Source organism: Clinocottus analis, unplaced genomic scaffold, assembly GCF_023055335.1.
Source record: "Clinocottus analis isolate CAN_PGR_092001 unplaced genomic scaffold, fCliAna1.0.p SCAF_15, whole genome shotgun sequence".
Lineage (NCBI taxonomy): Eukaryota > Metazoa > Chordata > Actinopteri > Perciformes > Cottidae > Clinocottus > Clinocottus analis.
Genome location: NW_027175876.1, coordinates 4,044,859 through 4,062,321, shown reverse-complemented (window position 1 = coordinate 4,062,321; position 17,463 = coordinate 4,044,859). Strand labels below are relative to the sequence as shown.

Sequence of the window (17,463 nt, the reverse complement as noted above, 5' to 3'; positions counted from 1 at the left end):
TAATATAAATCTTCCATTTCTGTAGATGCTTTTCATATTCATGTCCGGTGAAGTGCAGGTTAGGTTAGCGAGCTCAGCAACCGCAGGTGCAGCTGCAGATGGTTCGGTCTATGAAATGTCCGGTTCTCAAGGGAACCTCAGTCACACGCCTGCACTCCTCAACACTCACACCTCTTTATCAGTATATTGACATTAGGGCAACAGATTGGCGCGTTGCACGTCCTTTTCTGTGAGAAAAGATGAGAAGATGGGATTCTCCTCCTCCCTGACAGGTTAGAGCCAATGAAATGTCACTTTGCTTACGATGTGTTGATGACGGAAAACCGTGTACTAAAGAGCTGAACCTCAGGTTGTTCGGGGTGTTGTTTTAGACGGTCAACTTGCGCGTTGACTTGACGACTCCCTGCCTTTGCAACTGCAGCGCTTGTTACTTTACCTGTGATCGAGGAAATAAATTACAAGAAGGAGAGAAGTTGTCCAACTGAATTCTTCTGGAGGCGACACCAGGCTTCCAATAATTGTACACGCTAACACAGTGTGCAAGCCTGTGTGTGTGTGTGTGTGTCTGTGTGTGTGTGTGTCAGAATCTGGGCGCTTGGCATCGTTGTAGCTGCGAATGTGCCGCCAATGTTCAGCAATGTGCTGAGTAAAGAGATTGAGATTTTTCACTCAACCATTTATCTTCGCTTGCAGTCGCCGTCCTCTCGCTGAGTATCGATCACTCGCACTCGTGGTGTGCGCACAAGCAAACATACCTTTTAAAGCACACACACACACACACACACACACACACACACAGCGTGACTGTAGAGTGCATTATGCAAAGAAACTGCTGAGCTCTTTGAACATCTCATTATGACATTTCCCTTTTTAATAAATGCCTACAAAGTCTTCTTCGATGCTTTACTTAAGGCCATGTTCTTTGATGGAATCAGTGAATTGGAAAAAATATCTTCAACCTTTTAGTACGTATATCAACTTGTTTTTGTTTTTTTTATTCTAGCCGAAGGACATCTCAACAGTGTGGACAGAGTGGAAAAAAAAAAAAAAATACAATAAAAGCACGACGTTTAGTAAAGCACTCACCAGACAGAAATTGTTTTTAGGAGCAAAGATGAAAGTGTTCCCTTAATAGCGCGGAGACCACGTGAGGAAACGGCACTTTGCTCACATCTGGTGACATTTCACATTGCCTGCGGCCATCGCAAGTGCTTTTTGTTTGTTTTAGTTTTTATTCATGGACTCAACAGGATTCAATCTACCGGGTGCGCGGCCCGACCTTGGCCGTGCCGGACCACTGCGCCAGCTCCCCGTTTTGAATTGATTGGAATAATGAGTTAGACCGAATCACTACCCCATCATAGAAAAAAAAAAAAAAAGAACCGCAAACCCAATGACTTTGCTTTCCTCTTTTTCTACAAATTGTGCACTTGTACAAATTGAGCCCTTGTACCGCGATCATTAGCGGTCTATATTTTACCCATGGGAGCTCCGTGGAGCAGAGTAGCTGCAGAAAGGGCCCTATTAGACAAATATGAACTCTTAATGCACTGTTGCAGATGACTGGAAAAGGTTTGAGACTACGCCGTCTCTAAACCTTTGATTAGATGCACTGGGGTTGATTGTGCTAAGTTCCTCCTGTTGGTGTCTTTGCAGTCTTCTTGGCAGGCTTGTGATCAGCCCCCCTTATGGTGTTTTATGACTCGCAGTTCAGCCGAGCTTGTTTACGGAGCGATCATCCCTTTAAAAACAGCCCCTCTTCCCCTTACGTTCGGCCTAGTAGTGTGCACATACTAAATACACCATGCGCAGAATTAGTGCTAATGAGGTCACTGTCTGTGTAGCTAAGTGTTGGGCATGAGATAAACATAACTCAATAAGATCATTAATAGCTAACACGCTAGCTAGGGAATTCATGTAACCTCTAAGTGTTCCTTACCCCACAGAGAGACTCAAAGACTAAGCTGTATGTTTGTGTGCGGAGCCTTGCTGATGTGATCGTAACAGACACACACACACACAGCATATTAATTATACTGAGAATGGAACCGAGTTTAACCCTTCAAACACCCAAACATCTCATTGGAAGGAAATGGACTCTCTCACAATTAATATGAATCGCGAGACGCGTTATATCGTCGGACTGCCAGACTGATGAGAAGGAACTGAGACATTTTATTTTTTGCCGTACTAAAAGCAAAGCTTTCAGATGTTTTTTTTACTGGCTGTCTGTTAGTCCGCTTTTATGTCCCGAAAACTACCGGAAACCATCTCAACAACTATTCAATAGATTGCCTTGAAATATGGTAAAGACATTCATGGTCCCTTCAGCATGACTCGTAATAACTTTCGTGATTCCCTTGTTGTTTTGTCTTTGTGTGCACGCGTGCGTGTGCGTGTGAAAGTCATTACAGAACAAGTGAAGACAAGTACATATATACATAAACAGCCAAAAGAGATTATGCAAAGTAACACGAAGACAGGCGACAACAAATGGGGACAAAAGTAATCAAAACCAGGGTTCAGACCGATGGGGATGAGAGTCGAAAAAAGATGGTACAGCAAAAACTCTGCAAGCAGATGGGTGTGTGTGTGTGTGCGTGTGTGTGAAAGAAAAACCGCAGCAGGCACCACATTAGACCATCAAGTGTCGCTAGTCCACAATGTAGATCTCGCAGCGGCACAACAGGGGGGCTAGAATCCTTTTGATCACATCAATAATGTCCAATATTTCGTTTTTTTGACCAAATATCTGCAAGACTAGTGACTTTCCCCATCACTCTCGGCAGTTCTTATGTGTTAAGTGGTTATTAGCAAATGTAAGATTAGTTAAAGGCGAATGAAGACTGTGCCGCTTTGTTTTAATATTAGCAATCTATAAAATATTAGCATTTTGTTAATTCACAGGCCTAAGAGTTGATGGTAAAAGGGAAAACAACACTGGTTATGTCATATTAAGATTTAGTTGATTACTATGATAGCGTTCCCTAACTGGAAAGAGGCACTATAATCCTATTTTATTTCACATATCTAACCAGAGAGCATTCGGAAAAGGCAAAAGGAGATTAAACGGGTGCAGGGTTGTGACTGAAATGCAGTAACACGGGACATTAAGAGTGAAATGATGGCGCAAGTGTGGATGAAAAGATTTGAGACTGAAACGTAGACTTTTTCTTTTTTATTTGTTATACGGTTCCCTCTTAAGCAGTATCACAGGAAGGAGGGGCGCACGGGGAGAGGAGCCCGTGGAATCGCTAAAAGGGGAGTTGCAGGGAGGCTGGCGTCCTCCCAGCTGTGCAACATCACACACTTACCTCATGCAATTATACTTGACATACAGTTTATACATCCCTCCCTCAGAAGAGAGATAGAAGGGGCTTTTCAAGATACTTTGAAATCAAATAAGCAAGTAATTATATAGGATGAAGAAGGAATGCGAGTAGTGTTTTTGCTTAATTTGAAGACTAAATGGGATTGCAAAGAATACGTATTTGAAGGGATGCAAGGGAAAAGAATGTTTGGAGAGGTGAGGGGAAGATTTAGTCCAGCCAGCCCAAAGGGCAAAGTATTGTAGATGATTGACAAACGGAGAGCACGAGAGAGAGAGAGAGAGAGAGAGAGAGAGAGAGAGGGAAGGAGAGAGAGAGAGAGAGGGAAGGAGGGAGGGAGAATGCAAACAAAATTTCATCATGAAAGACTTATTTCAATAAAGTTCTTCAAACATCGGCCTGTCCATCACAGTTGCAGCAGACTTTCTTCTCGCTCCCTATGTTCTCCTTTATGTGTCATTCTACCTCGTCTGACTTTTAAAAAATGATACCGGCATTAACAAATACCACCCTACTTTTCCTCTCCCGCCCTCCCTCCCCTCCATTACTTTCCTGCTCCAATCTCTTGGCTTATTTCCTCCCCCGCCGACTCTCTGCGCTCTCTCTCTCTCTCTCTCTCTCTCTCTCTCTCTCTCTCTCTCTCTCTGCCACCACGACTGCCGTCGAAGCCACATCTAAAGACACACGTATATACACACACTTTGCTGAGCGCAGGAAGAGACACAAAATGGACATAAACAAGCACACATACACACATACACACACCTCCGTTTTCAAGCTCACACATCTCCAGCAGCCATAATTACCTTATGCAAATAAACCATCTCGTCCTGCTGGGCGACGACATATAAGATGCCCAAAAAAGCAAATCCAGCAGCTCATTTAATTAGAACAGAGGTGATGAGAGAGATGCAACATTCACCTCTCGTTCCCTGCCCGCGACATTCTCAATCATAACCGTGTATCCGCCGCCGAATTCCCCATGGGCCTGAATCACGGTCGCAATCATGGTTCCTGGTACTTTTACCCATATTTTCCAGGCGTGGAGGGAAAAAAGGCATATATTGAGTTGCCTGATTTAACTGGGGGGACTCAGTCTATGTCTTCCTGGAAGCAACAATTTAGAAGTAAGGCCAGGATAATTTGTCCTCCCTTACCTTTTACAGACGATTCCTTTTTAAATTACAGCCATTTTTGAAAATGGCTTCATTAGTGTGCAACTGCAAAGCAGCAAAAGAGACCTGTGAAGTTTCAGATACCATGCAGTGCAGGTTGTTTGAACCCCAGTGTGTCGCATAGTTTAATGATGAGCCGTAAGGGCGGGTTATTTATGGAAATGTGCACTTCCTGTATCGGTCTATGAGTAAGAATTGCACTTTGAAAGCACAGCAAGGTACAAATAAGAAACAAATCTGTGGCGTAATTATATTAAAAAGAGTCTCAGACGGTATCAGGGAACCAGAACTCGGACAAACATGAATCCAGAACGCTTGGCAGAGGGAGAAAAGTTGACGTTTTGATGAAAACAGTGCGATAAGGTGCTGTGAAAAAAGGCTCGGGGCAAATATACCATGAAGCATGACATGTCACTCAAGCTTCCACTGATCTGAAGAGATGAAGAACGGCAGCAGATGGAAATACCTCTGTGAAACAAACGTAAATTTCAATTACATTCCCACGTTTTGTCTCGAGGCAAAAGGATTTAGCTTGATTTATTAATGATGTATTTGTGTATATTTTGTATGTATGTTTGGATTTTGGGAATATTACACTATTGCTTTAATTCCTCAAATGTTTCGAGCCAATTCATAGGTCAGTAATCTTCCCGTAGATTAAGGAGAAGGGTGCAAAACAATTGAACTCTTTTGTCAGTAGCACAAATGGGTTTAACGACAAATACAATCAATTCAACCGTGTTCTTGTTTTTTCATTCCATAGACATTCTGTAAAACATCTTCTTGATTATATATTTTTTTTTTAAAAGTATGCTGGAGGTTTCAATGGCGTGGACTGCAAACAAAATCTAAATGAACAAATGGTAAAACTTCCAGGAATTGTAAAGATTTGAGTTAGTAGCCAATACATCGATACTCCCCTGCAGCGAAGGATTTGAAAGCCCGCTTTTTCTTTGCCTTCATTCAGAGGATACTGAAAATCGTAATTCTCAGGATTACTCCTGCTTCATATACCATTACCCTGTGAGGCTACAAGCGTGAAATAAGACATTCAGCACCATTATGCGAGTCAACATGAGATTTATTCCCCCCTTTCACAGGCTGACCCCAAGGAGCTGATTCGATTGGTCACGCAGCATGTCTCCGCGTATTCGGATTGGCCGGAGGAGCTCCAGAAGTTGATCCGCCAGCTGCGCGTCTACAACGAGCGTCTCAGGGACTTCACCCAGGCCCAGGTGCTGCAGGGGCTCGGCCGCGGCGTGGACGTCCAGCGCTTCAGCTCCGACGCCGACTACAAGAAGGAGACCATCCTCGGCCTCACAGAGTAAGCGGGGGAGAGGACTTTAAAGCAGCATACCCGCAGTGCCATGTTTCTCTCGAGTAAATAATCTCACACGCCGTGGGTTTGCGTTTGTGTGCTCTGCATGTTTTTCACGCGGCGTACGCATACGAGTGGGCGGGATCGCTCTTCCTGCTTCAATGCCATTAAATCTGCTCACAGTTTTCTCTCCTCTCTACATGTCTGTGTGTTCAGGACAGTGAAGGACGACGTGTACAGAATCGCTCTGTCTCTGGCCAAGCGCTACAGTGTTCCTCTGTGGGAGGTCTACATGACTCACCTCGAGTTCCTCTTTACAGATAGCGGGTACATGCACACACACACACACACACACTCACACACAAATAAAAACACCCTTGAATAACCTCTGCCTGTCTTTGTGCACTAGAAATGCTCCTGAATGCATCATTTTTTTGATGAAGAAACACACACTGCTTGAGTCTACTTCTGCATTCTCACGTCTGTTTAGTTTAGCAGGAGCACATGTCCTCGTCCTCTATTTAAAAGTCTAAAAAGTGACGTGTAGAAAAAGTTGAATGTAATAGCAACGCAGCCTCTGAGTTATAACAAAGCCCGCCACATAAAAAACATACTCAAGCCCTCCCCCCCTAGAGTAAATCAAACATGTTGTGAATATGTGTTTGTATGTGTGTGCGCTTGTTTTGGAGGGAGAGAGGACGCGAGTGTGTCACAGTCTATTTCCATAATCTATTTACTCTGACTTTATAGCGAGGGATCTGACTAGCTCTGCACCTTTCCTTGTTTTAATAGAATGCCTTTTCAGCAGATGTGTGTGTGTGTGTGTGTGTGTGCACACACATGTGTGCACCTGTGATAAATATCCCCCCTGTCGCATTCTGATATAAGGGAAATGGTTTATGGACTCCACTTAACGATAAATTACAGCCTATTCCTTCTTCAAACCCGACCACAGCTGCTGTGTGTGTGTGTGTGTGTGTCTGTGTGAGTGTGTGTGTGAGAGTTTCTACCAAAATCTGAAGATCAAGACAAATGCGCGAAGAATATTCGTACTATATTCTTGACGAGAGGCATCTGCAATGTGCGTATTGATTTAACGGCTGGATGGACACAGGGACTGATATAAATGGAGCAGACGAGGGAAAACGTAAAGGAAAAGATGCGCACGGACCGAAGCCGGGGTGTGAGATGGAATTTCAACTTTTATTGATCCTCGTAGGGAAATGCATTCTTTAACTCGTTCTGTTTAGCAGCAAAAGCAGTGCAGTGCTCCGGGATCAAGTCCAGCTCTGAAGCTGGTACTCGGAGTCAAGGAAACAGCACAAGTCTTCCTCTGGCGTTACATTTATTTGACATTGGCGGCTTGCAATAAGTGTGTTCAAACACGAAAGAACTAAATCTCATTAAAGATCTGATCTGATCCTTCTTGAGCAAGCAGCGGTGGAGAAAGATGGGCAGTGATAGTGAAATATTGCCTTTGGTTGAGGAGTTCTGTGCTGCCTGCCATTTTCAAAAGACCGGAAAAGGCAAGTTGGCGAGGCCACGCCCCTCCCACACGTGATGACATTATGAAGCTACAGTTGTCCTCTCTAAGGAACATCAGGACTCAATAGAGTGACATGTGTAGGCTGAGAGGACTTAGCAAAAACGTAACGTGCACTACAGCGTACAAAAATGAATATGCCGTGTCTCAGGAGGATAGTAGTCGAGCTCGGGAGTTGAACGCCGTTTGAGCTGCTTCCCAAATCCTCTTGAAGCAATCTGCAGGAGCAGGCTGAGAAAAGCGAAATAAGGAATCACTTTTATGAACAAGCTACATTGATTCATTCATTTATTTCCATAAGAGCGATGAAACATCACTCTATTTGAGAGGGGGCAAAAAGTATTTAGTTTCAACTCAAACGTTTCGAGAGCATTTGTGTTGGTAATTAAAGCTGCAAACAGTGATGAACGGGACCTCACACGCTGCTGTGGGGGGGGGGGGGGTCCTGGCAGTACAGCAGGGTAAATAGTTCCCTGAAGTCCTGATGCCACTGTAGAGATCTGCAGTTCTGGAAAACAAATCGGCGCATATAAGAATAATACTCCGGTCAAAGGGTGACAAATGGGAATGTACTTCAGGTCAAACGAGTGGAAAGAGCAGCGGCGCAGTCGTCGTTAAGTGTTACAAAATGCAGAATGTGGCGAAAGGTCGTTAAGTCGAGAAATACCCACTGGATCTGTGTGTGGGGATGTAGGGGTGCAGATAGATGGAGGAAGAGGAGATGGATGATAGAGCCCGAGTGTCCCTGAGACAGTCCTATTAACACAGAATAAACGCTTCAGAGGAATCAATGCTCCGCTAAACACCGCCGTCGTCAGCCGTTCTCTCTGCATGTCGGGCTTTGTGGGAGTGCGTCGGGCGTCTTCAGGGACATGACTTTCAGCTCGCTTTATTGACATTTTAATAGCAACTGTTAAATCATTAAAATGACTCCCCCTCTCCCCTCCCCCCCCCAAAAAACAAAGGATGTTGACTTTTTATTCTCCGTAAAAACCTGCCAATTCAGTTGTAACATTCTCCGTTTGCCCTTTTTTTTTTTTTCTCCTTCTGTGCACTTAATATTAACTTAAGTGTCTTGTAAAACTTTAACCGTCGCAGCTCGTACCTGACATCGCAGAGGACTTGTCTCCGCGACAGGATTCGGTAGATGAATAAGTAAAGGAAACTTGAATTGCACGAGCAACGTGTTCCACATGGGCCGACAGTCAGCGGATCCAAACAAACGTCCCGTATATCAAACGACTCGCTCCTTACTTCAGTCGCTACCCGCCGCCGCCGCCGCCGCCGGCAGCTGCCGACCGACCAACCGACCGCTCGCGCTGCTTTTTCCTGCAGATCAGCGTTTGCCCGTGATGAGAAATAAATAGTCTTTTGTGGCACCTTTCCCCCGTGTGACTCATCCTGAAGATGTGTTTTGCTTTGAGCCTAATGAGGAATCCTCAGAGACGGAGAGGACACCTTTTGGATTCTGCACCAGCCGGTGCATACACGTTCAAATTCTTAACGTTTTGGCTTCCCTGGTGGTAAAATGGTAACTGTGCCAGTTGCTCAACTTTAGTTGATAGTGTCCTCTATCAATATGGAGCACCCCAAGAAGCCTAACTATTGACTGTCTGTGATTCCTTTGATGCCAGAATCCAATATACTGGTTGCAAAGACCAGTATATTATCTTAAGCCATATCCTTTTTCATAAAATCCCAATTAATTTGAACCTCACTTCTACTTTGCTTTCTGTCTAAAGCAGTCACGTTAACCTTTCAGAGGCCTCGTGGCATGCAAATGATATCAATACTTAAAGAACATTGTGAACGGCAGCCGGCCCCATCACAGCAAAGCCCCCCTTCGGTCTGTCACCGCAGTTTCACCTTCGCTCTTTTATCTCGATGGCGTTCTTCCTTACTGCCGCGCTGCATATTCTGTGTTTTGATCTTTTCGCAATACATTAATTATTAGCAAGTTGAATGACTGTTGATTTTCATTGGAAGGCAATTTCCACAGTTGTTATTGGCGCGTACGCGCGAGGACGTTGACGTGCCGCGAGCTGTCTATAGCTGTCACCCGCGTAATAAGACATCCTGTTGTTTGCATCGTACTGTTGTCGACGTTCAACACTTGATGATCGTGATGGCATGTTGCTGTGTGTTCATCCTCATTAATTTTCTTGCCGAGAGTAGAAGCGGTGCACGCGTATCGCATCGTTCAGTGGGTACGAGGCCCCTGCTGCTACACGGGTGAGGAACGACACTGCACACGCTCCTGCTCCGCTGCCGTTGGTGCTGATGCTGACTGTCGGGAGGTTTGAGCTTGGAGCATGACTGGAAGCATGCTTCTTAAAGCCATTGGGGATACCATGGGAACGCAGGACCTGGACTGACGAATACAACCGCATCTGCTTCAGTAATGGAGTCTGTAAAACAAAACAGGACAATGTTTATGACTGAATTAAAGCGGAGAAAAGGAGGGAGGTATGGAGGGCGGTATGGTGAGAGGGAGGGAGGCATGGCTTGCGTGGGTTCAGACCTTTGAAACGGCCCACTGCACCTCGAGTTGACTGCACTGATTGGAACAAGTTGCCAACTTTGTCTGATACCAAGCAAATGCACGCCACTTGAAGGCCATTTAAGTTTGACAGTGAAAACAAAGCAGCGCGTCCATTAATGCCATCAGCTGCTCATGTAACCCACTGTTCTTAACTGCCATACACCACTTTGTATATGCTTTTTTTTGTGGTAATTATATAACGATCTATTTTATCTTAACTTAAATTGAACACCTGAGAAATCTACATTTTAGCCGTGCTAGCAGTAGGGCTCTATAGGGATGGCAACAACAGGACATCTCTTGGTTGGTCCACCAGTTTGCTCTAGACATCATCATCAGGTACAAATTTTGTGAGCAAGTTAGCAACTGGCTGGCGAACAAAGTGTAGTATTTATTAGCTGAAGAGTCAAATATATATCCAGCAAGAACGGGTTATTGCCAAAATGGAGCTAAAAAGACAGTAAATTTTGGATTTCCATCACAGACTGAAGTAGACGTCATCCCTTTGAGATCACCCATTGGTTTGAGGACTCCTGTTTGGAAGCCTGGACTTCAGAGGTTGCAGCTAAGTACTGAATATGGAGAAAGAAGAGGGAGTCGCACCTGCAATGCCATAAGAATTTATGTTCGTATGATTGGAATGTGTCGCTTCAGTTCCAGGTATGCTGTACTGTGTGACTCTTACCAAAGGACCGTGTGTGTGTGTGTGTGTGCGTGCCTGCGTGTGAAGTATCAGTGTCGGTGCATGTCTGTTGTGTTTGGAAATGTGCGAAAAGCAGAAATGTGTTGCCTCACGAAGAAAAACTGAATCAGCCGTATGCCTCCCTCCCCCCCTGTTGTCAAGTCAAATTGTCGAGTGCTGTTGTCCTGTACAGCGCACAAACACTTTCATAACCCCCCGCAGTCAATTTGAACACACATGAGCAGCACGGATCATGCAGCAACAACACAAAAACACACCGACGTGCTGAATAATCACCACTGCTCGGCCAACAGCCCCCATAGAGTTTGATTCTGGCTGATTACCACGGCAATAAAATATGCTCCTGAATTTAATAATATGAGGAGCCTAATTTTCTTTGGACATGGCGGAAGAGACAAGAAACGGAATATGGTAATGGGAGACGGAGAGACGCCGTTGCTTTTGAAGACTAACAGGAAAAAGATTGTAATGAGAAGCTCCTGATGTTACAGCCACATGAGCACAGCAGAGATTGTGTGTGTGTGTGCGCGTGTGTGTGTGTGTGTGCGTGTGTGTGCGTGTGTGTGTGTGTGTGTGTGTGTAAGAGTGAGCAGCAGGAGGAAAGACTGAATCTATCAGTGGGTCAGAGGGATGGTGAAAGTTCTAGAGAGGAGGCGCTTTGCAAAGAGAGGCGCTCAGCACTTTTTGTCGCTGGACAGAGAAGAAAGGCAAAGGTGAGGCGACGACCCGGCTTTGAGGAAATACAGTTAACACACTCTGCCAAAAAAAAAAAAAAAAAAGCAGCGTCTGACTTGAACATATTGACAGCTGCAGGGTCTGCCTGTGTGTGTGTGTGTGTGTCTCTGCATGTGTGCGCTTGCCAAGGAAAAGTTTGAACAGCACTCAAACGGACCTACCGGGACGAGTTGTCGCCATTGTTCTCATGCCTCGGTGCGTCCAGTCACTTTGGTGCTAATGTGATTAAATAAGGAAACATCAGACCCTGATTGGACTCTCTGTGATTGTGTGCACTTAGGGAAGAGAGAGAGGAGAGCGAGTCTTTACTTAGAGTTAGCTGTTCCGTCGACTCCGTCTTATTAGAGCCCCTGTTGTGAGGATGATTAGTGTTATTTACACTATTGAGCTTATTGTCGGCTGCCTCCACGCTGCTCTCCATGTTGTTTTTTTTTCATTAACGAAAGCCTCCCGGGGAGCTCTGATGGAAAGCCCCCGAGGAACCATTGTCCTCTTTGATGTCGTCCCGTTCCAACAGATAGACAGACTCACACAAACACACACTCCCGGACAGCGTGCTGAATGCCCGGAGCCCCTCGGTGACGAGCAGCACTGAGCTTTCCCTTTTCCTTTCTCTCTTCCCTTGTTTAACCTTTGTTTGCGGTTATCTACGTTTCTTTTTTGGTTTCTTTTTCTTCTTCTTTCTGATTCTCCCCTCTCCGGTGTTTCACTTGTCCTCTCGTTCTTCAGACCGCCTGCTGCTGTTGACTTTTTTTTGCGGTGAAACATGTTTTTTTGTTGTTGTTTTTTTTAAAGCAAAGCAAGTTGTGTGCAACTGCAACAAATCCCTAATAACACACAGATGTTTTCCACATCACATTCTGACTCTCTTTTCTCTCCCCGTCTTCCTCACCCCCCCCCTCCCAACCCCTCCACCCCCTCACCCCCCCTTTTCTCAGTGGTAATCTATGAAATCTTCATCTTTTTTTGAGGGACTGTCTTTGGTGATAAGCCTGCAGATCAGTGCTGTTTCTACCAAATAGTTTACAGTGCTGGTTGTCTTCCTCCTGTGATTTTTCTTCTTCTACTTTTTGTTGATGTGTTGTTTTTTTTTGTCAGTATTGCTGTTTTCTCTCATCTTTTTTTTTTTTTGGCATTGGGGTTATCACTGCGTATGTGAACAACTTAGATCTTTATTTTTTTTTTTCTTTCAAACAAACCGGTGCCTGTAGTGCCAGAAACGTGCTGCTAAGTGTGTTACATCCTGTGTACATAATGGATCATTTCCAGACACGAGACATATCTCACACAGCAGGTGTTTACAACAGCCAAACGTAAAAGCTTTAAACTTGGGATAGACAGGATTATTGTTGTGTGTTTATATCGCTGTGAAAAAATATCTTGTTGAGACATTCAAATCATTCTCATGGCTTTATTCTCTTTTTAATTAAAAAAAAACAAACATGTTTTTACCATCCCTCCACCTCCACCTCCAGTCTTTCCACCAAGGACATTGAATCGCGGAGCGAGTCCCTCGGCCTGTTTGACACGTTGAAGTGCGACCCCGAGGCCTTTTACAGCCACATGACCAAGTACGTTCTGCCCACCGTGGAGGGGAGCGACCAGGGCCGGCTGCTCTACTACTACACCTTACTAGACGCTGCCGGCTGCGAGCCTTACGTCACCACCACCATCAAGCCGGACTCCCACGTCAAGCTGCTCAAGAAGCTCCGAGCTGTTGCCAACGGTAAGACGGCCTGCAATTAACAGCTGATTTAAGTCTATTCTTACTAATGACATGGGTTAACCACTTATCCATGCGCAATGTCTTCATCCACACTTCGCTGATGCAATCATTTATGCAAGAGGTGTGTTCATCAGAAATAAAAGACATTGATTTGCTTTTGCTCGACAATGGCACAGCTTAGAAAATCTGAATCAACAGAAGCACCCGTTTGCCAAACGAGTGATGGTGTTGAAGAGAGAAAAGAGACGCATTAAATGAAAAAGAAGCGCCTTGTATTGAGCCACGGGTTATTGCACCGATATCATTAGAGGAAAATCAGCTGGAAGCCTTTAATGTCAAGAAATCTAGTCCAGCGTCAAGACTTGAGCAAAATCCCTCTCGGCGTGATTGATGACTCACACGGATGAGGATGTTCCTTCTAGGCAGTAGATAACCTCGTGCTACTGATTGTCATGGAGAATGTTACAAAAATACAACGGCTGAATGCCAAAATTTCAGGCGCCTTTTTCGGGAACCAATCCTCATATTTCTTTTGAAAGGCGACAAATCAAATCCGCCCGATGGCATTCTACTTTTATCTCTACGTCATCTTATCCTTACTCGATTTCTCTTTTTTTCTCCACCAGCGTTCACGTTAGGTTTCAAAATAGAAAAGTAACAGGATTGACACAGACAAAACTCCACACACCTTTGTGTAAATGACAGGGGAAGCGATCCACCTCTGCACCGCGCGTCAATCTACCCAACAGCCGGCGCTCGTGAAACAGCGACAGCGCCGCAGTATGATGCTGTTTTCACTTCGATTTCTGTGGCAGCAGCAACCCTCTCCAAGGACGTCGTGTCCAGGTTGTGTCGCGTGTCGCCGGTTCAGCGGTCCGGCTAGAGTGCACAAACTTTGTTGTGTACGGGTGGAGGAGGTGTCACCTGTCCGTGGAGTTCAGTAAAGGTCAGCGGGGGTGTCAGCTGTGTTTTCACGCCTCACTTCCCCCCTCAGCGCCAGATAACACTGCAGCTTTTACCAGTGACACATGTCTGTGTTTAACACACACACACACACACACGCCTTTGAGTCATCCACACCAACACTTTGTTGCATTTCTAGATAAACTGAGAAAAGGGTACTTTGAGTTCACACTGCTTCACTCACACACAACTACCGTTTCATATCTCTACAATAGAAACTGATTGGTTTAACCTTGTTATCGCTAATTTCACTTCAAATTTTGAGTACTTTTTTTTTTTAAAACAATGGTTCCTTGATTTCCAGACAAAAAAAGAAACTGTTAAATTAAATACTAGTATTTTCTTGTGTTATTGTTTAGAAATAAAGGTAAATTATATTTCCAGCTGTTCCCTAACTGTATTTAAATGCATGCACACAAATACAGAGTAATCATATTAGTTTGATTTAACTCCACCAGGGATTTTTTTTTATAAGGTTGGTGTTTTTGTGTGTCTGTTATCATCAGTTACGACAACATAAAGGCATGATCTCTCAATATATGATTTCATCACAATACGATTTAATTAAAAGACAATACATGATCATTTTGAGTTATTGCCCCTTTGGACTCATGTCCCATGTCAGTCAGTAAGTGAGCATGCATGACATTAGATCCCTGGAACCGCCTCACCTATGGAACGTGGTAATCACAAATTAAAAACATTAATCATAGGTTTTCTTTCTTTTGACAAGTAAATGTCTGCTACAAAAAAAGGTCTATAAGTCAATCAGAAATGGAACTTTAAGTATTTGCCCTCACTTGAGCTCCGTACACATACGCACAAAATGAGGAGAAATCCCAAGGTCGACAGGGCTGCAATGCCTAGTTGCGGTTGCTAAGCTCCTATTGGACCGTGTCGCTGTTCAGGAGAGGGGCTTACTCACAAACTGTAAATTGCACAACTGCAGCCAATGTTAAACCAGAGACACACATTAGCACTCACACATACATACTGTAAGTACATAGATGAGCAATACTCATGCGCTGGTACATAGATAACACATACAAACTAGCACTGCCTGTCCCTCTCTTATTTACACACACACACACACACACACACACACACACACACACACACACAGAGAGACACACTCGTTAACAAACACTGAGAAAGCTTAACCCACACATTCACACTTTGTCGCAAAATTGACACGCAGGCTGTTGCTGCCCTCGGTCACCAACTTTCTACTAACCCCAACTCTAAGACACACGCACTCACACACACACACACACACACACACACACACACACACACACACACACACACACACACACACACTCAAAAGTGACTCATTTGCATTCCCAAACAGACTAACAGGCATCAAGACAATGTAGAGACAGGTGGTGTGTGTCCAATATTCATCACAGTTTCAGACACAGTACCAGGTGACTGTCTCAGCGGTGCTCTCCTGAGGAAGAGGGTGAGATGCTGCGTGGAGTGAGGAAGAGACGGAGACAGAAAGAGGACTGGGTGGGGCAGGGGAGAGACAGAGAGAGTGTACATGTGTAAGTGCATGTAACTCTTATCTGCGGTTTAAGTGTCCGTCTGGGCCTGTCTGAAAGTATTGTGTGTGCACGCTCAGTTTTGTGTGTGTGTGTGTGTGTGTGTGTGTGTGCGTGCACGTGCACGTGAGGGATTCCGAGCAGCGTTGACAGAGCCCTCCCCACAGGCAGACCAGTGTTAAATATTTAAAGCCCAGACAGGCTGTGGTGTTGCCACAGTAATGTGTCTGTCTGATAGCGCTTGAGACCAAGAGCACGCTACTTGCTCTCTCGCTCGCTCGCTCTCTCTCTCCCTCTCTCTCTCTCTCTCTCTCTCTCTCTTACACGCAAACACACAGTACTGCAGTGGTAGGAGACATGGCGCGCTCGGTCGGATCCACAAATCTTTGCATGCAGACACAAGCAGACGCCGGCACTCTTTGTTGTTCGCGTAAACCTTTTTACTCTCTTCTGTGCATCTCTCTTCTGCCATGTAACAGAACATTTAACAGCATCTGCATATCAAATCACTGTAATTATCCCGCGAGTGCTGCATAGTTTGCACATGTCGCATGTGAATGCAGCATACAAATTGCTACTTTTTTTCCCTACCTCGTCAAGTCATAATGCGCTAACACTGAGTGCACAATGCCTGAAAACATTTGTATTTTTAATGTTGCCGTATCTTAAAGAGTAGCAGGGAAAAACAAGAGAATCAGCGTGATATATTCTACAATTTAAATCAAACACTAAACATGAAAGGTCATATTCTTTCTTCCTCGTATTGCTGTGTGGAGCTTTGAATGTTGCCATCTTGGTATTTTGCAACCAGAAGTGACACAAAGGGTGTCACTCGGTGCTGAATATGACATTTTTACTTTACTAAAACGGTTACTTTCATGAACTGAATGAGTAAAAGTTCTAAGATGTGAACAGGAACGACTCTTAGGCAGGACAACACTGTGGTATCAACCTGTCAATGGCACGTAAGTAGCCACGCCGAAAACCATACCCTTTGTCTTAATTTTACTCTAAATGGGACCATCATTTACTCAATGCACATCATTCGTGAAGAAGACTCTAGCAATTGAGGCCATAAACGAATGTGTACAAAGTTTACTGAGGTAATGGATCAAGTGAGAAGTACAGTCATTTTCTCATAGACTTCTATACAATCTGACTTTGTCGCCCCCACTGCCGGCCATTAGAGAGAATACAAGTGCACTTGCTTAACTTTCAGGAGTTTGCCTCCTGGTAGAAAGACAATGAGTCTCCATGTGTACTAGTTCACCATAAGCAAAAGGGTTAGGTGGGGTTTAAAACACATCATCAGGATATATTCAATCTAAAAGTGGTGTAGGAGTGTATATAATAAACGCCTTTCTAAATAATCACCTCTCTTCTGCAGGGTTGAACTACCGGAGCCTGACCGATGAATCGTTGGATCCGCTGCTGACTCTACAACCAGTTCTGACCAGTCAGAACGTACTGTCTATCTCCAAACTCGCTAACCGGCTGCCTGTGCCTGGTGGTGGAGGGACCACAGTGTCCCCCAGTGCAGTCCACGCAGCGTGGCTACAGAAGCTGTTTTGGAAAGGAGACCCCCAGTTGCTGAAGAAACCCCCTCAGAGCGAGCAAGAATACCTCCATGCGTACGACACCTGCGCCAAATACCTGGACAGGCTCGTCCCCGCTGACGCTGTCCACTTCCTGGACGCCATCACCTTCTCGCCTGATGCAGCCGAACATGTAAGCCTGTATTCGGTCAAGCAACAGTGCCGCTTGTGTTGTAGTGAAGGTGCAAAGTTCCAAATTCAGAACATTAATCCAGCAGCGAACTACTTGTTATGTAAAGAACGAAGTTACTCTCTCTCGTGTGTGTTGTAATTTGAGGTTTTTCTGGGCT

The 17,463-nt window shown here is 44.7% G+C and overlaps 1 protein-coding gene across 2 annotated transcripts in view; it reads left to right on the top strand.

The window, feature by feature from the left end:
* nbas (NBAS subunit of NRZ tethering complex) overlaps positions 1 to 17,463 on the top strand; it is a 138,929-nt gene that overhangs the window by 76,364 nt on the left and 45,102 nt on the right. For both annotated transcript variants that reach the window (XM_068577120.1, XM_068577119.1), the window contains 4 exons: positions 5,605 to 5,828; positions 6,039 to 6,149; positions 12,821 to 13,071; positions 16,966 to 17,306. In XM_068577120.1, the coding sequence (XP_068433221.1) occupies positions 5,605 to 5,828; positions 6,039 to 6,149; positions 12,821 to 13,071; positions 16,966 to 17,306 (927 nt within the window). The remainder of the gene's footprint in view (positions 1 to 5,604; positions 5,829 to 6,038; positions 6,150 to 12,820; positions 13,072 to 16,965; positions 17,307 to 17,463) is intronic.